This window comes from Heliangelus exortis, chromosome 2 (genome assembly GCF_036169615.1).
Source record: "Heliangelus exortis chromosome 2, bHelExo1.hap1, whole genome shotgun sequence".
NCBI lineage: Eukaryota > Metazoa > Chordata > Aves > Apodiformes > Trochilidae > Heliangelus > Heliangelus exortis.
Genome location: NC_092423.1, coordinates 8507625 through 8534471, shown reverse-complemented (window position 1 = coordinate 8534471; position 26847 = coordinate 8507625). Strand labels below are relative to the sequence as shown.

At 40.3% G+C, this 26847-nt stretch overlaps 1 protein-coding gene across 1 annotated transcript in view; it reads right to left on the bottom strand.

Annotated features, from left to right (window-relative positions):
• The window catches only part of DPP6 (dipeptidyl peptidase like 6), a 393798-nt gene that overhangs the window by 131645 nt on the left and 235306 nt on the right, over window positions 1-26847 (bottom strand). The window contains 3 exon segments of the mRNA XM_071734726.1: window positions 599-673; window positions 3083-3177; window positions 23091-23189. Coding sequence (XP_071590827.1) covers window positions 599-673; window positions 3083-3177; window positions 23091-23189 — 269 coding nt within the window.

The window sequence follows — 26847 nt, the reverse complement described above, 5'->3', positions numbered from 1 at the left end:
TTTAAAATGACTCAATACGCCTTTTTCTTTTGAAGTTTGGTTGAAAATTCACCCCAATCTAAAACCCAGTTGTAACCCAATGGTGAATTCTTATGAATGATTTATACCTAACCCTCAGAAGAAAAGGATTTCTAATGAAAGTGATAGCTCAACCCTAACTGCAGCACTGGGAATGGTGACACCATAATTAATGTATTATTTCAGTTGTGGGAGACACTGACAGTTGCTCTTTGTTCTTGCAAAGAAATTTATGGTGTGACTGAAGAAGGCGTGATGGAAAAAAAAAGACAGAAGAGGAATAGAAATCCTTGTAGCAAAGACATGTCCTTACAGTCCCCCGTCCAAAGACTATAAAATCCTGGCAATGACAGTGTTTCCTCTACAGTCTAATTTATACCTTTCTCCTCTACTAGATGGCAGCATGACATACTCAGAACATCCAAGTGAGGGGTTTTTCTTTCTTTGTTCCATAGGATGCAATTAATTAGGAATAGATTCTTACTGGCACAGAACAGGAAAACAAACCAAAACCAAAAAAAAACCAGAAACAAAAAACCATCACTGGCTGTATTGTTTGAAATTGAATCTCTTTACTTACTGGTTCAACATTATAAGCAAAAAGTGCATATTCCCGGTCAGGGGACACTTCATAGCGAATGGCCTTTAGGGAGACCTGGAAAACAAATCAGACATGGAAATAAATGTATTTCAGTTTTCATTACAATAATATCTTTAACTAATTGTCATGATCATCTTTCTACCAATGAAGATTACTGACAGTATCTTGAGAAGAATACACTGCATCTTTTTTAAAAAAGGCAGAAATGTTATATATGCACATACGTGCTCCCACAAGAGAAAGGATAACTGCACTGGGACTCAGATCAGGCAGCTACCTCAAAAAACACAGAATTTTCCTTACATACCTACTGTACAATGGGTAGTGGAGCAGCTGTGGGCAGCAGACAGTAGACACCCCTGATAAATGTTAATTTATCAATTCCCTCTCATTCCCTCCAACCACTGGCCAAAGTGCTGGGGATAGCAATCTGTAAATACTGGAACAAACTATTATAAGGAGACAACACTATCTGCCTCGAAAAAGACAATACTGAGGAAAGCTATCCCATTTTCCCCAGTTAAAAAAAAAACCTCACTGGGATGCTGTGGTAACACAGCTTTCCAGATACACCCCGAACCTTTCCAGGTTCTGCAAAAAAGCAGAACCGAAAATCTTACTAGCAAGAAGAGATGTTAAAATATCTCCAACTTGTCAAAATTACCTTTTCCCTGATCCATTTATGATTTGTATAGTGCAGACATCCCCTCTCCCTTCCATGTGTATGGATACAGTACATTGCTGGTCAAAGAGAGGTGCCACTAACAGGCTGCTCATCCATTGCCATTTACATCTCATCCTCCCACCCAAAAAATTAGCTGCAAGTCCTTGAGAGCTTCCCCAGCAGCAAACTGGAAGGGTGGAATTTGGGCTTCAGGGAAATGCAGAGCATCCCTCCAGGAGATTAGCAAGGCTGGAGGTGGTAAGTGGGGAGCTCAGGGGATGGAGAAAGGCAGAAGGAACTGATCACAAAATGGTTTGGGTTGGAAGGGACTGATCACAAAATGGTTTGGGTTGGAAGGGACCACCTAGTCCAGGTTTTTCTGACAAGGCAATGTGCCTGGGTGAGGTGTAACAGTGGCTCTTGTGTCAGGACTTTCTGCATTAATGTGGAAGTGACTTTCTGCAGATTTATTTGCCAAGAGGGAAGAGGAGCAAAGGCAGAACAGGCAGAACAGGTCATTGCTGAAACAGTGGGACTATCTTGTGACACTGTAGTCTTCTTACAAATGTCAAAAATTAAAAACCAGGGTAATAAACAGAGGCCAAATGGAAGCAGTTTGACTTCAGCAGACCTTGACATGAAAAGAACCCAACTCAATCCTCTATCTTTAGGAGAACTGTAAAGAAAGGGTTATACTTAGGTAAAGAGGATTGCTGATGTGATGCAGCAAAGACTGAAGGTCAGATGGCAGCACGTGAAGTTTAAGGTTGGGGCCTGCAATAATAATTCAGTGATAAATTCCTTGTCTCATTAAAAAAGAATTAATACTGTACTTGAGCTTTTTATAGGTCATAAGCACATACTGCAAAATAAAATTAACATAGAATGTGGGTTTACAGTTTTCTTGTAGATTTTAGTTTTTGAGTTTCTAATGCTGTTTTCTGTAGGTGTTGGGTCATTAAGATAAGTCTACATGAGCCATCCCCTGCTTTTCTAGTTTTGCAATGATACAGCACAACAAGAACACCTCAAGTTAACCAAAATCTTTAGTACTGCATAAGTAAGTATTTTAACAGGATGGAGGGATTCACATCTCATTGTTGGAGCAAAGATAAGTATATGTTACTTTGGAAATTAACTTCTTACAGGACATACTGAAAACACCCTGACATTTTATGTTCTACCTTCTGCCACAATGATGACTTCATCTTATATAAAAAACAATGCTAGAATACATTTTCATCATACTCTGCATATCACCTGCAATTTATTTTCTTCTCATTCATTCTCATTCACCTGCTAACTTCTTTTCCTGATAATTTTGTAGGGTTTCTTTCATATGCAACTCCATCCACAATATTCATCAACAATATTCATTAACACCACTGAAATGACATTTTAACCATCTGACAAGAAAAATCAGCAAATCCACAACTTAAAAAAAAAAAAAAAAAAAAAAAAAAAGTAATACTACCAACCGACAGAAAGTGTATCAATTATCTTTTCTGTTAAGCCTGCAAAAATGAAGATTATGCATCTTTCAATTATATATTATATGCAAGACTAGCTTCAAACATCTATATGATACCTCCCTGTAGTATGAAAGAAACTGAGCTTGCAGAATAATAACAAAAGCTGGAGCTCAATTTCACATTATCAGCCACTGCACAGCCCATAGTATTACTGGTTTATTGCTTCTTGACAATACATGGAAGTTGAAACCCAAGTCATTTTCTGCTTTGCTGATCCAACTGCAAGAGAACTGTGAAATTCTGCTACTTATTATAAAAAATACTTACGATTTTTTTGTTTTCTATTAATATTGTTGAACTGTTAGTTTCAACATTCCTCAGAATCACTGTGCCATTCTGGTTTCTATAAATGAATTCATTATCTGCAAGGAGAAAAAGAAAAGAACATTAAGGGGCTCTGAAATTGTCTCTTTGTGGAGAACCTAATTAGGGGCTTGAACCAGAAGTACTGTTGGAAACTTCTCTGTAAAGAAAACACACACACACACACACACATATATATAATTTTTTCTTTTAATGTAGCCATTGCTGTGATGCTAAAGTGGCTTCCAGGGTAGTCATTAAACATGAATAGTGCTTGGAGTTTTTTTGCCACACTTTCCCAGAACTGACTGCAGAGGATGGGTGACCTGTTTTGGATGCACATACACAGCTTGTTATATAGATAATGTAGAAAAGAATAAGGTTGAAAAGCACCCCTTAAGTTTAAAGAGTTCCAAGAGCCTCAGTCTCTGTAGGAATTTGATAAGCTCTGAAAGCTAAAGGTAAATCACAAAGCAGATTCTTAAACATAATGCTGTGCAGATCTTCCAGCTCTGCCATTTGTCCTGGAAATTAACACCAAAAGGAGATGCATGCAAAGAAATTGCCACCTTCACATGCAGCAAGATAAGTCAGTTTGTTCCCATTGCACTTTGGGATTACCCCATCATTCAGGACATCTGGACAAGGACAAGAATTCCCCACAGGCCACACAAGTGCAAGATAGTTTTCAAAGCTTAGGACTACTTGACACAAGGGCTGGGGTAGATGTATGAAAAAGACTTCACATGAGGGTTGGGTGGCAGGTTCAGGGTTCAGGATGAAAAAAACATTACAACAGTGAAAGGTTGTGATCTTGTCAGATGTCATAAACTGAAGTTCCAGTCTAATCAGTGCTTTTATGCCCTGTCCTACAGACAAAGCATAAAACATAAGGCATGAATGCCAAGCATATTGCTGTTAAAAGCTTCAGGAGCTCTTCTTGGCACAGGAGAAGGTTACATTTTTTTTTGCCACCTGGCTAAAATTGAGATCTGATGGGTCCTACCAAACATTTGCCTCCAGTTTTATTCAGAGAAGCAACTCCTCATTGCTTACCCTCACTGTAGCTACCCCATGGGGGACCCCACAAGTCTGAGGGACATGTGAATGGTTAAACATTACCCATGGGTTGTCCTAGGGTGAGTCAAAGGTAAGTTTGGATTCTAGTGGATTCATAAAAGCATGGACCCAACTCGTTGTATCCACAAACAGATTCACTCTGCCCTGATCAGGGCAATCTGCTGAAGACAAAACTACATCCAGAGACCCAGTTCTTCCAAAATTTTGGTGTGCAGATCTAGCATACTCCCTCCTTAACCATGTCTTTTTAAATATCTAAACTGGTGATGATAAGCCTAATCTCAGTCATTAGCCATCTTTGTACAATGCTCTGGGAGTGCAGGCAAAAAACTTTCATATCCATTTATCATCAATAAAACATTCCTCTTCTACATATCACAGTTTTAAATGTAAGCACAGAGGAAAAAAAAACCCACAACCTTTTCTGAGATGGGGATGAATCAGATTATGTGAGACCAAACTGTTGCTGCAGTACAGATAATCCTCTCCAAACAAGATTTTAGAGACTGATGATTCTCAGTGCCCAAATCACAGAAGCACCCCTTCAGACTCATAGGCAAAGTTCTCAAAACATCTCTTTCCTTTAATATATTAAACAACACTTTCAGTCCTGTACAAAAAAAAAAACAAAAAACAAACAAACAAACAAACAAACAAAAAAAACCAAGAAACCAAAAAACCCCCCCCCAAAAAACAGGACCTGAATTTGATTAAGATTTGCATTTTGAGACCAGAATAAGGAGAGAGCTCCTGGTTAGATTTGACAGTATTAAAATTTTGTCATTAGTTCTGGAGTTCTGTCCAAGGGCCATCATAAGCACGTCTGGTTATATTCAGAACCACAATATATTACTTCATACAATTTATGACTGAGCAATGATTCTTCAGCTTGGAAAGAACTGTTTAAAAGGAACTAGGACTGAAGTAAAAAAAAAGTCATGAGCAGCATGGAAAAGAGAAATAATGAATTCCTGCTCCCTGTCTTTTCCAAAATCAGTATTAGGAGGCACTAAATGACACCATCCAGTAACAGGTTCAACACAAATAAAGGCATTTTTTCTTCATGTCAAGAGTAAGCAAGCTGTGAAGTCACAGTCCCAGAGCAGAGTAGGAGCCAGGATTGCATTTGGATCCAACCAAGAACTGGAAAAATAGAAGAAAAATCCATAGCAGATTATGGACCTGTGATTGTGAAGGACTAGAAGGATATCCTGAATTATCACTTGAGAAATTCACCTTCTTTTTAACATCATCACTAAGCATTTGCTCTTTTCCCAGGCCAGACACAGAAGAGTTGATCTCTGGGCTCTGACCCAGCACTGACTGATTTACAACTTCAACTCTCAGGTTCTGTGTCCAGATACTGAAGAAAAAGCCTTTATGTGAACAACTCAGAAAGTGATAAAATGAACGATGTTGATGTTCTCCACGTGCCTTGCACATTTATACCCTTAGGCTGTTGAGGCTGAAGAACCATTTTTATGTGACTCAAGTGCACAGTTCAAATTTGTATTTTCAGGTATTCCAGAAATAAAAAGAATAACCAAGCTGTCAGGCAGAATATTACCTAATTATCAAACATTTTGAAAGAGATTACTGCTTTAATAATCACCCTATGTCAACAATATAGAAAGTTTTCCAGTTACATACTGAGTACGAGACAGAAAAATCACATTTTAAATGTGCCAGCAAAGCATTTGGATAATAGTAAGCCACTCAGGATATTTCCTAACCACAGGAAAAAAACAAGTGATGAAATTCAGCTCAAAGTTCAGTACCCAGGTAAAGTAGTTCATTAATCTAATGAGTCTTTAAGGCTGTTAATACTTGGTAGCTGTTTCTTGAGCAATGCACAAACTGATAGAAGTAACATAACTGCCCATAATGACATTGCTACTAAGTTCTTATTACTCCCCAGGTGCACAAAAACCCCATAATGCTTTAATAAACTGGGAAACTTCGAGATGATCATAGAAGTTGCTCTATAGCTGGAAGTAGGAGATGAAAGACTTTGCCATTATTTGGTAAAGTGTAATAAGTTTAAAATCAGGGACTTATCTGCTGCATGTTCTTTTGGTATGAATAAGGATGAATAAATGAAGCAGTGCTGATTTGTTAGGGCTGTAAATCTTGCTATTATATTCAATACAAGCCATCAACACAGCATTGGAATTAATGAACAGAAAATTGGTCTACTTAAGAGAAGAACAAATTGATCTACACTATATTCCAAGCAAAACACTCAATTTTAGCTGTTCTGTAAGTCATATCATCTTAGTCCTGAAGAGAATCAAAGAATAATATGCTTAGACAAGAGAATCAAGGAATAATATTCTTGGACTTCAGTTTTGAAATGTGTGATTTGTTCCAGTGCAAGAGCATTCATTTAAATAGGACATACCTCAATCACAGACAAAAAGCAATGTAGCAACCTCTGACTGTAATGAATTCTGTCCAGTGAGCTGATGAGAATTTGCAGCCTGATTTATAGCTGCCACCACAGCTGATAAAGGTCCTCACTATATCTCATTTTTTATATCTGCCTTTCTTTGGGGCTGGTGCTCAGTGTAAATGATGCTGAAAATTGTAACTTTTGGGCATAAAGCTATTTACCCCATTATGTAATGGATTTCTTCAACAGCAGAGTTCACTTTGCCAGCTCCTCCCTCTCTTTCAGCTTCCAAGAAATTGTCTGGTTGATAAAATACACCGTGTTTCTCTTAGTGTAGCCACAGATATCTACTCACATGTACAAAAGTGACTGATGACAAGACACAATGATTACTAGAAATAACAGAGCAGCCTTAGTGCTTTGTAGTCAGTGCAGAAAAATGGGGGAGACTAGGCAGAAATTTTTAAAAATCTGATGAGCAGAATGGGTGAAATCAGGAAACCCAAGACCAATGATCTACTTACTGTGTCAGAGCTTCCTGGCTTCTCTGTACACATCTTTCTTCAATCCAATCAGTAGATGTGCACTCAGAGAAAGCAGATCTAGTGACAAGGGAGCTCACGTCCCTTGTAGTCACTGAGCCCTCTCACTAGGAACAGCCCACACAGGGGTTTGCTTAGCCTGGCAGCTCTGCCTGCTGGACTCTTGTTTAGGGTGAAAAAACCCCAAAACACTGGGACTGAATTTAAGAGAATAGTACAATTACATGCTAAGGCCCCAATGCAGTTTGCATTTTCAGACATGATACCTGGCCAACCTTTCCCAAGGTTTTTCCATCAGAGAAAAAAAAAAAATAGAAAAAAAAAATAGACTTGTCTGGTTTGGAAGGGATTTTTGAGATCATCAAGTCCAAGAAGGCACAGGGTGTCTGGAAACAGATGCTACTGTGATGCTGAGCCTGGAACGGAGAGCTAAAACTCAGGAGAAAGATCCTGAGCCCATCACTGATATCATATAAGGATCCCAAATCCCAGCTCACCCTGCAGAGGCAGCCTGAGCATCCAACAGAGCACTGGGCACCATCAAGAGAGCAAGAGTGGAGGTATCACTTGCCATGATAAGGAACAGAAGTCTGGGATAAGGAAGTCTGGGACAATTTTACTTCTAGTAGGAGGAAGCTGGAGTGCCAGCCCTGCAAAGAAACTGAAGGAATTACATCCTGCTAAGGGAACACAGATTTGCATTAGCATCAGTGCTCAGGAATTTCTGACTGTACAGCTTCTCTGGTGGGACTGAGTGCATGCTACCAGAGATGAGAGACTGGTTTATAAGATAACAGAAGGACTCACACACTTCTGAGGAGAATTTTCATTGTTTGCCAGAAATTATGGAAAGCAGAACCATGTGACAAAATATGAGAAGGAACAGGAATTTAAATCCAGCTTTAAAAAAATATTTGAAGTGAAATTTTAATTTTCGATCAGTTTCACAGCTGACAAATGAAAAGTAGGAAAAAAAAGTTATGAAATTCACATGCAACAAGTCAGCAGTAACAGTTACAGAAAGGTAGAAATTAGGAGGAGGACTCTCAGGACATCTCCAGTCATTTAAAGGCACAGATTGAGAGGAAAGGGTAACTTCTCAAGTCCTGTAGTTTCAGATGAACAGATGTGAAAGATAACTGAATGAGTCTCAGTCTGATGAAAACCAGCATTAGGGGAATTATCATTCTCAATCCTTAAGATTAAGGGAATAAAGGAAATTTAAATCCTAGATTGCTCTCAACCATTTCAGATAAATAAGCCTCCCAAACCCAGGATGACCAGCAAAGCTGGCAAAATAATTGTGTCATGTCAAGAGAGCAGACAGCAGCCTGTCCCACAGGAGTAACCCCTCATCACTCCTGGGGAAACCGAGTCACATTGCACCAGGACACGTGTGATGCTGGGATGGAGCCCTGCACTGGCACAGCCAATGCCACGGGGAGGACTGGGTGCTCTGCTTTTAAGCCTCATCCCTGCTGCAGATCCTCTCTAAACCAGACCTTGGGCATGACCCATGGCACCTGACAGGTAATTTGCATCTGATGAGGTTTATACTGGGGTTAAATACCCTGAAATAGTCCTCTGAGCTTTGCAAGAAATGACAGCACCACATACTTTAAATTAGAGAAGAGTAGATTTAGACTGGATTTTAGGATAAAGTTCTTTACCATGAGGGTATTGGAAAATGGAACAGGTTGCCCAGGGAGGTGGTTGAGGCCTCATCCCTGGAGATATTCAAGGTGAGGCTTGATGAGGCTCTGAGCAACCTGATTTAATTGAGGGTGTCCATGCTTACTGTAGGCAGGTTGGACTAGATGATAACTTTTAGAGGTCCTTTCCAACCCAAATCATTCTATGATTCTATGACCCTATTCAACCCAACAAATCCAACTACTGTAGCTGGAAATGAGTGGAGAACCTGATGCTATCACTCTCTCTCTCTCCCAGAACAGAACTGTTGTGGGGTTTCAATGGCCCAAAGCAATCAGGACTTCAGGATTTTATCTTATGTCTGAAGGACAAGCTTTCCAGCAACCCTACAGCACTGGCCACCTCAGTGCAAGGCATCACTCAGGCTCAGCCAGGCTGAGCTCCCCCTTGATGACACAACCACAGCTTCTGAAGCAGCTGAGGGTCTCTTGGAGTTCTCCCAGGCAGATATTGATCAGACACAGCTGGTTGGCACTTACCATCTAACAAGATGATGGGCAGGAAGGTTGCAACAGTAGGAAAGATATTTTTTCCGGAATTGGTATTTTCAGGCTGCCGATGGCACATACTACAGTCATAGCCATTTGGAAAAATATGTGAGGATGAAGCAGCAGAATTAAAACAAATTTTAAAAAATAATCTTCTGCTTGTTCAGCATCCAAACAAGTTTTCTGAGGGACCAGATGAGCCCCAGAGCATTGGATAGAAACCAGAGGTGAGGAAAGGAGTAGGGGTGCATCTCACAGCCCTCACCCCCCACATATACACTCCAGGACCAAAGGGAAGGGTCCTGCTGGAGAAAGCAAACCTGGAATATCCACAGCAGTCCTATGGCACACATGGAAAAAACCCATACTGGCTTATCATAGTGACTGATAGCTTGCAGGACCAGGGGAGGCTGCCAGTTTACACTGAAATCCAGGATGTCCCCAGGGGAATGGTGTCATGACTGAACCAAGTTCAATGTCAGTCCAATGATTACTGGCATTGGAACCCAGAAGACAGCAGAGCCCCAAGGGCTGCACATAGATCACATGAGAATCTCACATGGAAAGTAAACTTAGGGGACTCTGGATTTTTTGCAAAGATAAGAGCTTTCTGATTGACACGAGGGATGATACAGGACAAGCTGAGGTTAACAGGCTGCTGTGTCTGCGACCAAGACCTTAAAAAAAAACCTTAATCCTGCCAGATGCAGCAGAGGCACAGCCTGCTATCTTCAGAGACTGCTTTTGAGAAAAAAAAGCCTGAGGTTTGGGGAAATAATAGAAGCAGAGAGGAAAAAGACAGAACAGAATAAATTCACAGAGGAAATAAAAACATTAACAAGAAGTACCAAGCACTAAGAATAAGTTGGAGTCTGATATGAGCAAGAATGAACACAGACAGGCTTAGGGAAATACTTATTTTACCTTGCTTTCATGAGAGGAGGAATTGTATTTTCTTTAGTAGTGCTGTAGGATTATTGACTCATTGGGACAATATCTGCATAACTGAGTCATGTAGGACCCTCCAGGACAAGCAGTCCCTGGAGCAGGTATGGTTTACTCCTCAGGAAAGCACAGATAATAGATGTTCAAGAAATGCTAAGACCACACATGCTCCCTACATGTTCTAAAACTTAACCACATAGACCACATAATGCAAAACGAAAGCAACCAGTCCCCAGTAGAAACCTTCTCATGTACCCAGACAGATCCAATCCCAAATTCAGGTGGAAAAGCATCATGTTGTGATGATGTGGTTAATATTGTGATCATCTTTCAAGACCTACTGCAATGCATCTATTTGGTATTTACAGCATGTGCCCATAAACACCTGATCCTGAAATTCCCTCTCCAGAGCCTGTTTTGATATCAAGCTGCTTCTCAGGGAGAAAAAGCAGGGAATGCTTCTCTTTCCCTGTCCCTTGATGCTGCAATAAGCTGGTTTAGGGCTAAAAAAGAGGTAGAGAAGGAGCATGAGGGGTGAAGAGCAATGAAACCCATTTTCATACCCAGACCTTCACCCCACCCTCACTGAGAGCTGATCCACAGGGATGGTTCCTGTAAACCTTGGCACTTGCAACTTGTCACAGCTTCCTGCCACCACCCTGCTTTTTTGTCTTCAGTCCACCTGCCCTCCACCAGCAACTCCTTTTCCTTCAGCCTTGCTACTTTGTGGTGCAGAAATAAGTAAAAGTCTGATAAAGGTTGTGATGCTGATGCAAGGGAGCAACAGGGGACAGAACACATCTTGCCTTTAACAACCATGCTACAGCCTTCAATTCCAAAAGACAACTGGAATCCCATTTTTATCTTTCTGGCATTTTTTTTACTGTTTCCAGCCTTTTTTTTTTTTTTTTTTTTTTTTTTTCCACATGAGAGGCTGAAAAGAAATCTTCTTTAAATAGGTGATTTACTGAAATTTAGCAAAATGCTGTGCAACACATTGAATTGCTACATTAAGTATAACATGATAGAGATGGGCTTCATTATGCAAAAAGTGGTTTAAATTGCTCATCACCTCCATGAAGTTGCACTTGGTGAACCAATATAGCACTTTTACAGTAGTACCAGTAAAATAAAACACAGTCATACTCAAGAAAATTCCCATATCAACATCCATCCCTAGCAGGCTTGTAAATTAAGCTGTCAAAACCTTGAAGAAGGATGAGTCTTGGGAAAACTTAAAAGTTTAAAAATCAGTAATGTCAGTCTGTTTTGGGTTTTTTTTGTCTAATCCCAAATCTTTCAAGATCCAAACTAAAAAAAAAAAAAGCTTATCCAATCTCACTGAGAAAAGACCTTAGCACCAAGGCTGAAATCCAGGCAGAGAACACCTTTGAAATTTCATCCTCAAATGTGAAACCAGGTACAATTCTGCTGCTGCCTCTCATTTGTGAGACTGAACTCCACTTCAAAGAGTCCCAATCTGGGAACTCTGTAGGCTCAGATCACAGCTTAGTGGCATAGGCATGAAAAGCTGAAGTCTATGTGAGAAACAGAGAACTCGTTTCAACTCCAAATAACTCCTCTTCCCTGCTTCTACCTACTTTTATAACACATGGGAGGTGGGGGAAGAGAGACACTACAATTAAGAAAAAATGAATGAGAAACCCTCTGGAGTAAATCCATTTTTCCTCCGTCCAAGGCAAATCATCCCAATTACACAACTGCTTTAAAATCCTAATAGCAACAGTAAAAATGTCCATCTTGTTGCTTGCTGCCCTCAGTTTCTCTCTCTGCAGTGACTGACAGCACTGTAGGGAATTTGCAGGACACTGAGCTGACTTTGGCATATTTCAGAGCTGAGAATCTTTCTTGAAAATTCTGTGCCATCTTCTTTTCCTGTTCAGTTGTGCTCATGCCACGTGCTCTTCAAATCCTACATGTCATAGCAGGAAAAGTACAGATGACCCCTAGGTTACCCAAGTCTGGACAGCTGGAGATACCAGATTACACCCATCCCTTTGATTCCCTGACAGACACTTCCCACATTCATCACAGACCAAAAGCAATTAAACCCTAAAAAATATTTTCCCAAGAAATGCTCCCTGATGCCTCTATTCACATCCCATCTGTATTCTCATGGTCTCACCATGCACCTAAACAGCAGAACAAGATGTGGACAACAGGTAGCCTGTATCAGCTCATCCCAGCTCCCTAATGTGGCTGGCCTGGGTGGTACAGCCCTAAATACACATTTATATGACTTTAATATGAATATAAAACCTCCAGAGCTACTCCACAGTAGTTGGTGGCTCATATGAGGGCCCAAGCTCTCATTCCTGCTCATTCATCCCCACCTTGCAGGGTACACTTGTCCCTGGTGTCCCCCAGGACAGGACCACATCACTTGGCCACCTCTGTCTTCTCTGCCAAACCCATTGGGTGTCATCTGCCTCACTGAGTTCAGCTTCACACAGGGGAGTGCACAAGCCAGAGTGTTACACGTAAATGTAATAATTCATCTGATGCAGAGGAAAAAAGGAATCCATTAATAAATTGTCATTAAAATGTGACCTCACAGTTTGCTTTCTTAATTCCTTTGTGCATTTATTTTCCTCATTCTCTTTCCCCCAGCCAAATCACACTTGTTAGTGTCCAGGATGGAGAGAAAGGACATATAAAGTGTTTTGTTTCGTTTTTTTTTTCCATTATTACTATTATGGGCAAAGTATTGAAATTTCAGTACAAACTGAACAAGATCTTTGTATATTAACAAGCAAATTTTCTGTGTGTACAGCTATGGATAAAGTTTTGGTTATCTTTGTGTACAAAATTTCTTGATCCCATTTATGTTACTCTGTAATTTTATTTACCTCTGGCAAAATATTACTGTGCTCAAGCCCAGCTGTAAAGGAGTTTGGCAGAGCCATAGATGTCACCCTGACTTCAAGTTTTTGCAAATCAAGGTGGATTATAACATCTAATCCAACTTCCCACCCATTTTGGTTTTGAGTGTGTGATTACTGGGTTTGGGCTGGTCACAAGAGGGCACCATATTACAGAACCGATGGAAACATTTTCAACACTTGCAAAGAACCATTAGGAAAAAATTGGATGTGATGCTGGGAGGGAACCTGGCAAGAAACAGCACCTGGAGGGGAGCAGAGACTCCTCACACACACCTACATAGGAACTGTTGATGGGAGTAGGGGAAAGTTACACATCCAGTCCCACCATTCCTAAACTAACTCACCAGGGATGGAAAATATGAATGGCAGTGAAGCATTCAGTTTCACTTGTCCTTACACACACACGTAAATCTCATGGAAACAGGATCTTGGGCTGGGCAAATATTTGGTCTCTTCTGTTCTTAATTGAATTTTCACTAATGTGATATTTGCATATCTACATTTTAAAGTATAATTATATTCCCTTGATCGTAATAATTATCTAATTCTAAATGTCTTTTAATGGATTATATAATTTCTTGAAATGAAAAAAAAAAAAGTACTGCTTCCAATACGTTCAACAGCTTAGTACAGTCAGGAGATCCAAACTCACCAGAGACTTTCTTTCTTAGATAAGTAAACCTTTGCCTGCTATATTTTGAATTACAAATATCTGACATAGGTTTAATAATCAGAAATGCAGCATTTCCCATTTCCAAACTATGAAATTACTATATCTCAGCATATATTTTTTCATATTAATTAAAAGGAAAAAGTGGAAGAATACACACTACCCTAATGATCCTTGTTAAGCACTTCATGCTCAACAAGTGTCCAGAAGCAGAGGTCCAAACACCCTGTAAAACTTTCCTTCTTTCCCAGCGTATCCTACAATTTTGCACCTCATTCCTTTCCTCTAATCTTTTAGATACTCATCTTCTAGACACTCCATTCCCAAAACTTTTCCACCCCTAAATACCTTCAGCAAGTTAATGCAAAGCATCATTCTTGATCTTCCTTTCCTACAGCTTCAAATGGAATTTCCCACCTATTTGCCCAGATTTTCTTAGCAATGCTTGATCTAAAGGAAATTTATTTCTTACTCTCTCCAAAGCAACCCTCCTCATGTTGAAAAACTGCTAAACTTCTGGGCAAAGGAGATGATGAGCATCACCCTCCATTGCATCCAGCTTGCTTCCTCCCCCAGGAGAAGAGTTTTCCTTGTTTCTCTTCCTCCTCTTTCCTGTGCTATACTCCTCCAAAGAGGCAAAGAAAAAAAAATCCACAACTTTAGTATAGATTCAACCAGCTGGGCTGCAATTATGACCTTCATTTCAAGGCTTATCTAAGGCAAATTTTTGCCACAGCACTTCCCCCTGCTCTGGGGACTGGGGACAGCTGGAAACTCACCTGCTTTGCAGGTATTAACTGGGGAAGAGCATCTACCAGTGTCCCACTGTACCTCTACCTGGATTTTTAGCTAACATCCACTGACAGAACACCCTCTCCCATTTAAACCCCTGTAAAACTACTGCCTTTCCTTCAGCTCGGAGAGCAGCAAGTTTGTATTTTCAAATCACTTTGAACAAGATATAAAAAAAAAACACTGATCCTTTTTTAACTGGATTCAACTATTAGGCACGTAGGCAGAACTGCCACCTGTGGGTTTTTTTGTTCCAGCAGCAGGAACACCACAGGGGTGAGCTGCATCTTCAAAAGTCCCCATGGGGTGCAGCTGCTCTCTGCAGCAGTGGGCTGTTTGCTTCCCATTTCCATTCCCACTATTTTTCTTTTTTTTTTTTCTTTTGTTTTTTTTTTTTTTTTTTTTAATCAGAAGGCTTCTCTCTGGGAAGTGGATGCAGAAGCCTGGCTGGCTGGCAGGGCACAAGGACCTAGCACTGAATTTAGCAGCTTTGCATTAACCCCCCCAGGGGAGGGCAACGCTGGTGTGCCCCATGGAGTGACACAAAGCCTGAGGATGGGAAGGAGCAGAGAGGGCAGCTTCTACCTAATCCCTGTGGATTTTTACCTCAAATCTGGAAACAAATTTAACACACATAGGAACCCAACTGGTCCTAGTTTTAATAGCTGTTACAGCTTCAACTTTTTCCCCAAAGCTGCTCCTCACTAGCACACATGGCCATGGCAGGAGGCACTGCCTCCCTTCTGAATAACTGCAAGAGAAAAGCACTAATTTTAGTGGAGCCAGGCTTGAAGGGGAAGTGGAGAATCTGTTTTTGTTAATGGCTATTAAAAGTATAGGAAACCAGCCTGGTGATCCAATATTTGAGAGTGTTTCATTGCCTGTGAGGGGAAAGTCTGCTTTTCCCGCTCTTTTTTTTTTTTTAAAAATCTGTGGAAATGGAATTAGACAATTACAGGAAGTTATTGTTAGGAGAAGATAGACAAGAAGGAGAAGTGAAGTCCAAGGACATCTCCTTCTTCCAGCCATCTTTGATTCACTAGTTGTACACTTTGATATTACCTTAGCAATTCAATGTATTTTGCCAGGATTTCATCTTGGGCCACTAAGTCATTGCTTGGGCAACATCACACTACTGACTTCCAGGCTCATTTTCACCTTTTGCACAACCCCAGCTCCTGCTCCTCCTTGCACACCACCAGGATCCTTCCCACTTGCCTAGGTTTCTCCCCTGAGTGATTCTGCAGGATGTCCCCATGGAGCCTCTCACTGCCAATGTCCTCTCCATCACTCCTTCCCTTTTTCAGCTCATTTCTCTCTTTCTTCAGCTCATGACCTTCATCCTACCAGCCCTGTCCCTGGGCCAGAGTCTTCACTTAACCTGACATGATGGAGGGATGTAAAAAAATACAAAACTATTGCACTTGTGTCCGAGGCCACTTATTTTTAGATTAGATTTTATGAAAATTTTCTTTACTGGAAGATGCTGCCCAGACAACATCCCTAGAGATATTTAAAAGATGTGTAGATGTGGTGCTTAGGGATGTAGTTTTGTGGCGTGCAACATTAATGGTTGGACCTGATGATCTTAAAGGTCTTTTCCAACCAAAAGGATTTTATGATTCTATTTTGAAACCTCAGCACATTTGACTCAGAGGCTCAGCAGCAATTGGTGACACACAGGAAGAGTTAGAGTTCATCAGGTTTTGGAGAAATTAGGTTACCTATGGAAGCTCCTAAATATAAGGTCAGACAGACCTTGACCTCCTCAAGACATCAAACTCCTCAAAAACTCCACAACCAACCTCCCGCATTTGATTGTTCTGATGTCACTCCTGCTTTTCTAGGGTGTGATATTTTTCACAAACAGGGATTGCTCCAGTACAACTCCCCCTCCAAACTCAGAAGTTTCTGTACACATTAAAGGATGATTTTCAGTCTGACAGCAGTGCCCAGAGAAGCTGGGCACTGAGGTGCTGCCAAGTCCAAGGCACAGAGCTCCTACACAGCTTGCTCCTGCAGACTAGATTAATTTTTAAAAGAGCCAAATTGATTTCTCATTTCACTCTCTCTAGCAGTAATGACCAAAATGGCTACATGGCAGAAATGCTTTCCTCCATGGCCTATTACACTATGTTAAAAACCCATTAGCTCCTGGGTTTCCTGTCTTTGGTGAATAGGTTGCTGTCACTACTGAACTTCAGCAATTGCCCAGTAGCTTCGAGGCAGGGAGCTGGGCAACTTCTCCTCAGGACTCTCAGAGCACAGATCTCCAGAAATCTCTGAAGAAGATGATCCAGAATGGGATCTCAAACCCAAATTACAGTTCAAATGGTTTTACAAATTCCTCTCTTCTGGATCATTGTAGCAATCTTGACAGAGGATGAGCCCTTATCTATTCTGCTTTGGCTCCAGAGGACATCACTTTCCCATGGAGTTTAGATAAAGAATAGCAATCAACTATTCCTAAAGCACATGGACTCTTCTCCTGGAAACAACACAACCTAAAGCACTTTGTGCTTATTTAACTAGCATGCAGGTCTTCATGAATCACAGCAGAGGGCTTCTAAAGGCCTTCAAAAAGGCACACAATTCCATGAGGTGCTAGACCAGATCCTCCTCCAGTCTTTCCCCTGCATTTTCCTCTGGTCCGTACAGCATTTTCCTTTAGTGCTATGCCTTTACCTCATAAGGTCACCTATTGGCTCCTCAGAGTTATGGAAGTCTTTGTAATTGGAGCTGGATGTTCACTGAAACCTTAAACACTGCAAATCGATGTGCTTTTCTCCAGCTAATGTGCTGTATGTCTGAGAAAATGTCTCAAGAATATTTGAAAAGTAACAGCATTCACACAAATACTGCAGAAACAAGTTGCCATGAGGTAGGGCATGAGGTCTGGCACACCAGAATTGGGAGGGGGATAGATTTTCTTTGAATCATTTAAGACCAGCATATCCATTCACTTAAACCTCATCACCACATATTTAAACCATACTGGAATTTACGAGCTTGTATCTCTGTTTAGCAAGATGTGCAACACAGTAAATATGGTAACCCAATTTTCTTTATGTCTTCACCAGACTTACACTTAGAAAACCACCAGTGGGCAGTTTGTATCTTACATTCATTCAAGACTGGGGTGAATTTGTGGCTCTGCTCTGGCAGCACTGGGGTTCAAGGCTGCAGAGAGGTGTTGCTCATTCCTTACCCAGACCACAAACACCCAAAAAATTTGCAAAGTGCACTGCCCTAGCAAGATGACTTTGTTCCTCCAATGAAAAACAGAAAGATGAGTTAATTTTTCCTGCCAGCAGCCCAGTCTTGCCAAGGGAAAGACTCCTGCTGCCTTACAACTCAGATGGTCACTTGGAAACAGTCAATCTTTTGGCTTGTTGACCAGCAGCCTGGAGAAGCCTGCACTCCAGTGAACTGTGTTGTAGCTCCCTGGCAGGGCAATTGTAGCCCTATGAGCAGCACTTTAATGCAAATCTTTTCCACAATGAAAAATATTAGCATTTACAAAGTTCTTAATAAGTATGGAAAGCAAACTATAAATAATTCATTTCCTCCACAAGCATCTGCATAATTTGCAATGCACCAATGCTTTTATCAATACAGTGCAATCAATTTACACTGCACAGCACAGACTTGAGGGCATTTGGGCTATCCAAGTACTGTTGAGCTGAGCATTATTACTAAAGGTAAACTGAAATAAATTACCTCAGTTACTATACAATGATTTTTTCCAGCATAGTAAATAAAACTTATTAGTTCTAGATCATTAAATTCAGTATTAGAATTTAAAAGAGCCTAGAGGTTATATGATGCTATTAGTAAAACATGTAACAGAACATATGTGCTTCAGAATTAAAGATAAAAGAATTACTCTGTTATATTTAGTAGTTATTAGTGCATTTTTCTGAAGGTCTTTTGAGATAACAGCCTAGCTGCTGCATTCAGGTGCAAGTTAGGAACGTGGTGGTGCTGGCTCTCACTGAGTGGCAGGTTTCCGAGTAACTGAGCCACTGCTGAAAATGTCATTCAATGCCTGTTGCTAATTTACCCACTATTCCTTTTTAGAAAAGAATAAGTACTGTTCTGCCAGGGTTGCAGGTCAAACAAGTGGGCAGAGACCTGGGAGAGCAGAGCTTGATTTTCAGGGTTTCTTTAAGTCAAATTCCTATGACCCCGGACACGTTCTTTGGTGTCCTGTGCCTCCATGCTCCTCATTGCTTGAATATATTGAATATTTTGAGCTCTTCATTTCAACCATTATTCTACTCATTCCCTGCAACCTCCCTGCAAGGACCACCTCACCATGTCTGGCCAGTGTCTAGCAAAAAGAATGTGCACTCCTAGTTGGAACCTCCAGTCCCCAGCATCCAGCCAAAAATCCTGGCAACAGCCACAGCTACATACACTCTGTCTAGCAAGATGCCAACATCAAGGCTGGAAAAACATCCTCCAAGAAGCAATAACAGCAACACACTGCATCCAATCAATCACAGTAACCAGGGGCAGTATATTATGTTTTTCTAACTACAACAGAAGCCAAGTACTTTCAGTGTGGGCAAAATGTATTTGCCCCTAAGTACAAAGACAGAAGATAAGCATAAGTCTCTAAAAGTGGTGTATACAATTCAGTCTCTACTGCTTGTAGGCATGCTGTGTCACCCCCTGTGAAAAAGGAGGAGGGTCCCAACATGCTGGGGATCAGATCAACAGCTGATAGGAATCTCTGCAGATCCACAGGACCACAAAGACAGCACTCACAACCCAACCAGCTTCTCAGGCCACGTCCAAGTAATGACAACCAATTACTGGTTTTAGGACAAATCAGTCAGCTAAGCCCCTCTTCATCACAAAATGCACGTGCCCGCTCTTTATTTTATTTTTTTGTCAATCAGTACGAGAACATTGCAGCATCTCAGTAAGCTTTTCAGAAACCTGAGCTAAAGAGACCTGTGTCAGAAAAATGACAGGAAAAGCCTAATTACAAAATAACATGGAGCTGGAGAGCAGAACTGCTAAGCAGTTAGAGACAAGTCTGTTGAGCCATCTGTCACCCACGAGAAGGCTAACGATGGGCTAGCACAGGACACTGCCTGACAGGGTATGGAGGAGGACTTGTAAATGAGGAAATGTCCAAATACAACATTTAAGATAAAAGGTATGAAATGAGCTGCTAATTGGAGCTCATACGCATGCTTAGCATATGGACAACATTGTTAGAGTTGTGCACTCAAGGGAAGTTCCCAACAGAGGATGGCAATGGAACAGCACAGGGAAGCAACACACTGAGTGGTGAGCAGAGAGGAGGAGGAGGAAGGGGATAGAAGGGATTGGAACAGCCAGCACTCAGGTTCTTTACCCTTAGATTGCAGTACAGGTTGATGCCATTTCACCACCAGCTTAATCTCAAACTTCCTGCACTACACTGCTTTATACCCACTGTAGTATATGTATTGCACTACTCTAGTACATATATAGACACTACTACTGCACTATACAGCTATATACTACCCTGTCATGAACACTGAAATCTTCAGAAGAAATCTAGCATTTCCTTACACTGCAGGGCAAATCCAAGTCATAGCAGTCCCTGAAAGTGGAAACAGAAATAAACTCTGGAGCAGTCAGCTCTGGTCAATGAATGTGTTGCTCCCCTACAGAGTACTCTTAACTGGGTCAATGACAACAATGGTCAAGGCAGTAGAAGACAGCAGGTAATTAAATAAAATATATATTGTTTCCTCTCCCTAAATCACTGGATAAAAATGAAAACTGTAATCTAAACTTACAGTGGCATCACGGAAATTCGAACAGGGTCGAAGTTCCATCTTTGTCACATCTTTCACTTCTTGCAAGTAAATTAGTTTGCAGTTCCAATAAAAATGATGTAAATATGTCCATAAACCAGCCATGAGTTGTGACTGAAAGCTTAGAGAAATCTTTGCACTGAAAGCATAGTTAGGTCAGCTTTGAGATTAGTTCTCTTTTTCCTTTTTTTTTTTCTCCGTAGCCAACAGTATCACTTGCTCAAAGACTCATTCAAGTCCAGAGAAAGACCTTGCTTCCTACAAGTGTTTGAATCAGCCTCTTGTGTTTACAGGAAAGGGCACATATTTTACTGACTGAACTATTTTGGAAGCAAATCCCTCCAATGATTCAAATACTCCTATACATGTAATGAGCTTCATCTTTGGCAAGGCTACTGAACTCCCACCTCTGCAGTAATGAAGAGGGAAAGGAAGAAAAAGGAGCTTTGGAGAGCCAATGTAAGTAAATTTTGCAAATCTTTCAATGTCTGTGATATTTTTCTGTACAATTAACAGGGGAAGAAGGATACACAACTGCCTGTATTCAAACAATTATGTGGATTCCCCACAAAACACCAACCCATTTTGTAAGCTGACAAAATTCTAAAGATGCAGTTTTTAAATATGCAATTTTTATGCTAAAGAATTTCAGTGCTTTTGTTGTGCTGTGTTTTAGTAGCTTGGCTTTGTCATTTTCGAAGTCTTTTATTTGCATTTTAAAAACTGAGAATAAGAGACAAGTAGCAGTGTGGGAACAGACTACTGTTTTTTTATCTTGCTTATCAGGGACCTTCATCAAGATTTCACCATTTAAACAGCTAGAGAAATCTCTGAAAAACAACCATAATACAGAGAAGTAATTAATGTTGTAAAATGGCTTTGGGTCCTTGGATGAATGACATTGCAGAACAGCATTTTGTCCCTAAATGCAAAGTCATCCTTGGCTAAATCTACCGAATATCTATTAATAACATTTCTGTGGACAAATTAAAATCAGTATCAGTGCTGTTAGTAACACAGCAACAGAACAATTCCTTCTAAATTATCTATGTATGTTTGCACAATACTACTTTGTGCTTTGTCTTTTGCAGAAAAATCATTTTAGTAATTTCAGTTCTGGCAGGACTGATACTGAATTGAAATGGAGTCAATGTGAATACGTGGGGGAAGAGAGATGGATTTTAAATGACTGAAAATGGGAGCCTTAATGAAAGTTTACATGGCACCACTATGTGACCATAATTTGAAAAGCATGGGAAACACTTTTTTTTCACAGATGACTGCAGTTTTGTGGAAAATATGCCTTACAGGCATATAAAAGTATGCTCATCAGAGGGGGGATATTATACCTAGCTCTTTGGTATTATTTCATTCCCTGTTCCTGCAAAACTTTATTTCACTCATTATCATTCCCTTGTACTCTAGCAAATAAAAAATCCAGCAGAAAAGGCCCGAATAAAGCATTTCCTCCTTCATTATGGATATGGTGCTAAAAAAAAACACTAGACAAATAATTCTGAAATGCATTCCAGCTAATATTTCTGTGATCATTGCTCCCAGAAAGCAGTTATGGGAATCACCCTTCCCTCACAGTAGGCAACTTAAAAAAGAGCTCTAGCCCCTTGGCAGGTGTGTTTGTGAAGGTGCCCATCATCAGCAATTGCTTTCCCCTGGGATGAATTAGTGGGAGAAGTCAGAAACAGCTGTGCTGAGGGGGACTGGGAATGTGTTAGTTCAGCACTACCCTTCTCTTTTCATTACAGGTATTAAAATTGTTCCCAATGGGCATAACATACCAGGCAAGCCAAACACGAGGAAAAATTTGATCCAGTTCCCCATTAAATTCAGAAGAAAAACTAATAACTTCAGTGACAACAGAAGTTGAACCAGAACCTACATGAACAGCATGCCACAAATCATTTTATTCCCACTGAAGCTTGTTCAGATTGCAGCAATTTCCAGCAAGAGATGGAATCTACATCCTCCAAAACGGCTTCACTCCAGCAAATACTACATGCATTAATTCAAGTATTGTTTGGTTTTCCCTGACTAGAAAACATAAGGCAGCAGAGGATAAAAAGAACACATGGCTTCTGTACAAGCCTCAGCCCAGCTGCTTCTGGACCACTGTTTGCCTGTTGCTTAGCAATGCTTCACCTCTCTACTGGAAAGAAAATGTTGATGAGGGAATGTAAACCTGGAGTTTTGTTTATTATAAAATAGTGGCAGTGATAGTGCTTTCACACCTTCTTCCAACCACATACCACATCACCTACTGAAAGCTGGAAGAAGTTTGGGACAAAGGCTGCTGTTTTCAATGCCTAGCTATGAGCTCACTGAAGGGCCCTAAATATGAAATTATAATAACAGAGTAGTGGTGTTTGCATATTTATCAGGAGAAAAGTTGGAATAGGAATTTGAGGATTTAATTTTTGGGTATGGCTCTGGGCAACCAGTTCTAGCTGACCCTGCCTGGAACAAGACAATCTCCTGAGGTCCCTTCCCTCAGTCATTCCTTGATTATGTCATTTCAGGAACAGGATCAATAAAGAAGAATATAAAAAAGAGACTCACAGAGGGTGAGGAAGCAAAGCAAAGACTGCAACATATTTCTGGCTCACTTACCAGTTATCCATTTAGCCTCTGGGTCATGAATTTTGAAATCATCACTGAAGAGATCTTCCACTGTTATCTTCTTCTTCTGAGACAAGCTGTTATCTTCAACTGTAAAACATTAAAAAATGAAATGCCATTATTTCAACTTTGAAATGTATCTGAAGGTACAGCAACTGTGAATAGTGCCATATCTCATTTGGAAACCATTCACAAGAAGCTTTCTGTCACACATAAGCCCCTTCCCATTGTCCATGTTACAAAAGGACCATCCAGAAATTCACAGACACCTCCTGATTGTAGTTGCTGAGTCCAGGCATAAAACAAAAAGATCAAGATATGTTCCAAACTAAGATCAAGATATTTTTGGACATAACCTGCTCAAAAAGGATGTTAAAAGTCACAAAAACACTCCTAAAGGTATCATAGTGCAATATAATGCTGACTGTTGTGAAGAATATTAAAGCTACCGAACACTAAGACTATTCTGAAATCATTAGCTAAAGTTAAAAAAAAAAAAAAAAAAAAAGAAAAAAGGTAAACAAGTTTTTATGGTTTAGATTTTTTAATTTCCTTAAAAACTGTCATGCAGAACCACAGCTGGAAAGGTATCTAGCATCATACGAGCTCATATGGGTTATTTCAGGAATTCACAGAAGATTTCCCATTGGAAATAAGACACTTGACTGCTGAAATATTTTTGGAAAATCTATGAGACATTGCCCTAAACGAACACCTAAAATCTTAGGTGTTGCTTAGCTGGCCCATACTGGTTTTCATTTGTAGTGAAAGGATACACAGTTCAAGTTGCAAACACTGCAATCTGGGCAGCCTTTTCAATGAGGAACCAGACTGCCAGTTTAAGATACTGCAGGATCAACTTGTACTAAACAGCGTCCCCCATTTAGTTTCTTCTTTCTAACTACTCAAGTGCTCTGCTTTTTCTACATAGAATACTCATTATACATCTTTTTCTGCTGACTCTATGTGGTCTATGATTCTGTATGGTCCTCTTCACGTGTCTCACTCAGTCAGAAATTGCCAACAGATTTCTGACATAAAGCACGATGTGAAAACATAGAACAGATTTCTGGCTGCCTACGTACTATTGTTAAAAGGATACCTGTCTCATCTGGCAGATAAACCAAATTAAACCAAGGCACAAATTTAATTACTTGAAGTTTGCCACAGCTAGACTCTTCTCCTTTGCCAAAACTGCATCTTTTCATTTCTAGTATCACCTCTCAGATATGTAACAATTCTCATAAACAAAACACAGAAGCTCCTGGTCCTGTAATGGTTGAATCAACGAATTCTTGGGCCATAGAAGTGAAGAGTTTATGTATTACATCAAAGAACCCCATACCATGTGTTTAGTTAATATGAAAATGGATTTTTATTTTCTTAAGGCTGAAACTGTTAGAGAAAAACTGAAACCAACAATTTTGCATTGTGATTAACATATTCCTTTTTTTTTTCTCCCAACAGTGACTTTTGTTACAAGCCATCATCTTGTATGATTAATTTGCTTCCAACATTTTTTTCTAAAAAATATTTTCAGAGAAACCTTTCATTCAGTTTAAACCGAAGGTCCTGAGCTACCGGAGACCACTGAAAACTACCTATAAACAATATTTTGCTCCACTAAAAAGTTTTTCAACATAAATTATATTTTTTACTTAATTAAATTATATTCTTTACTTTTAATACTTTTTAAAACTCTGATGATCAAGGTTTCAATCCCACTGGTCAATGTGGCTTCAAAAAAAAATCATGTATTCATACAAGCCCTCAGCCCAAGTTCTCCATGGGACAGCATTACACCAAGTTCTTCTGTAAAATTTCTTTATTAAAATGGAAAATACAGGTCAGAGGAACTCCAATAAACTGTTTCGATCAGTTCCTACTGCAGTGCAAAATTTCCAGCACTGGATATCCAGAGAAATCAGGCCCCAATGGAGATATTTACAGAGGAAGAAAGGGAACTGTGGGATCCCATCTAGTCCACCCTCTCCTAAGCAGCATTCTCTGAGCATGCCTTAGGGTATCTACAGCAGGTGGCACAGAAAAGTTGTGTCCAGACCCAGCTGCAGAGATTTTTTGGCCTCCTTGAAGGACCAAGTATATGACAGCATCGTTTTTTTTTTGTATCCACGTGCCCTCCACCAGCAGATGCAGATGGCAGCTGCCAACCAGGGTCTGAGCAGGCAGCAGCATGGTGGCATAGGTGGCACAAACCCTCCATCCAAACAGAAAAGGTACAAGCTGAGAGAACCAAGTAAAACCTGTTTTATCTTTTTTTTTTTTTTTTTCAATTTTAAAGGTATGATGGAAATCCTTTATTGGTTGGACATTTTGCATTCATCCGTCTCCTTTAAGTCATCACTGAACTGATAAAACCTTGCTCTCAGAACACAAACAGAACAAAGATTCTCCAAAACCTCAGAAAACTCAGAAGATAAAAGGGCTATGAGCTGAACTCCCTGCTTGTTCTGCCTCTGCACTACCAATCCTTTCTTTCAAGCTTCCTCTCCAGCAATGCTCAGAAACTTCCAGCTGGGTCACAAGGTTTCAAACACCTTTGGGTCCCCACCATTCTTTCCATCCTTATTAGGGCTCAGCTACACCTCAGTGTCAGATGCTTTTTTCACACACCTCTTGGGCTCTTGTGCATATGGGTGCCCATGAATGCCCAGCTCTCAGCAGACCTGATCCAGCTTCCTTCCTATCTCAGCATTTCTGCTCAATCCCTGGGCAAACATGATCCCCTTTTTCTCCAGAAAACCTCCCTATATTCAAAAGGCAGTGGCCAGACAAGACAAACAGACAGTCTGCTCTCCCTTCTTTAAAATCCCACTTTATCTTAATTGTATATAATATAAATTTATATATGTTTTATAATGTTTGTGAACAAACAAATTACACTCCTGCACAGCTGGTCACAGGATATTTCCTTGCTCTTCCTGAGTAAATGCCATACTAAGCTTCCCAGGTGTTGCCTTCAGCTGTCTGACAGCGTGCTGTGAATTAATGCTACACAGTGACTCCCTCAGCACCATCTCTGGAAAGATGAATGAATTCCTATGAATTTTGTAAAAATTTAAATGTGGAGTTGGATGTACTTTCTTTTTTACAAGTAAAGGTCAGATTTGAAAGGAGTAAACTTAATGCCTATCTCCAGAAAGCTTTAAATATCAGGAACAGATGTGCAAAAAGTCTTTGTTTTCTTTCATTTCCAAACAGAGGGGACTAGAAAGCAGCCTTTCCCTAAGCACAATGTCTAACAGAATTAAGGGAAGGGTTTTTTTAAATCAAAATCTCTGTAGGATCAGGTCCTCTCTCCAGTTTTGATACATGTGGTCTGTGTGTGCCTGCACATGTTTATATATCTACGAACTCCTCTTGATATAAACACACAAACAGCATCTCTAGGATGGGACCCACCCAAGTGCCATTTGCTGTGACAAGTGAGCAGCTGCCAATTAGGAGAGGCTCAGTCCCACATTTTTCTCTTTTTTATAGATAGCTTCAACATCTTTTGAAGGTGGGTGGAGTGGCAGGGCTTGGACACACATGAAATCAGAGTCCCTCAGAGCAGGCAATTGGGTGAACGAATACAAACTTGCACCTGCTTCTTTTGAGTATGTTGTTCTGGAATACAAAGGATATAAAAATCATTGAAATTCTGGAATTTTATTAAGATTTTATAAAATCAGACCTGTTAGCTAGCAATGAAGCACTGCTGCTGTAATTAAAATGTCTGCTGAAT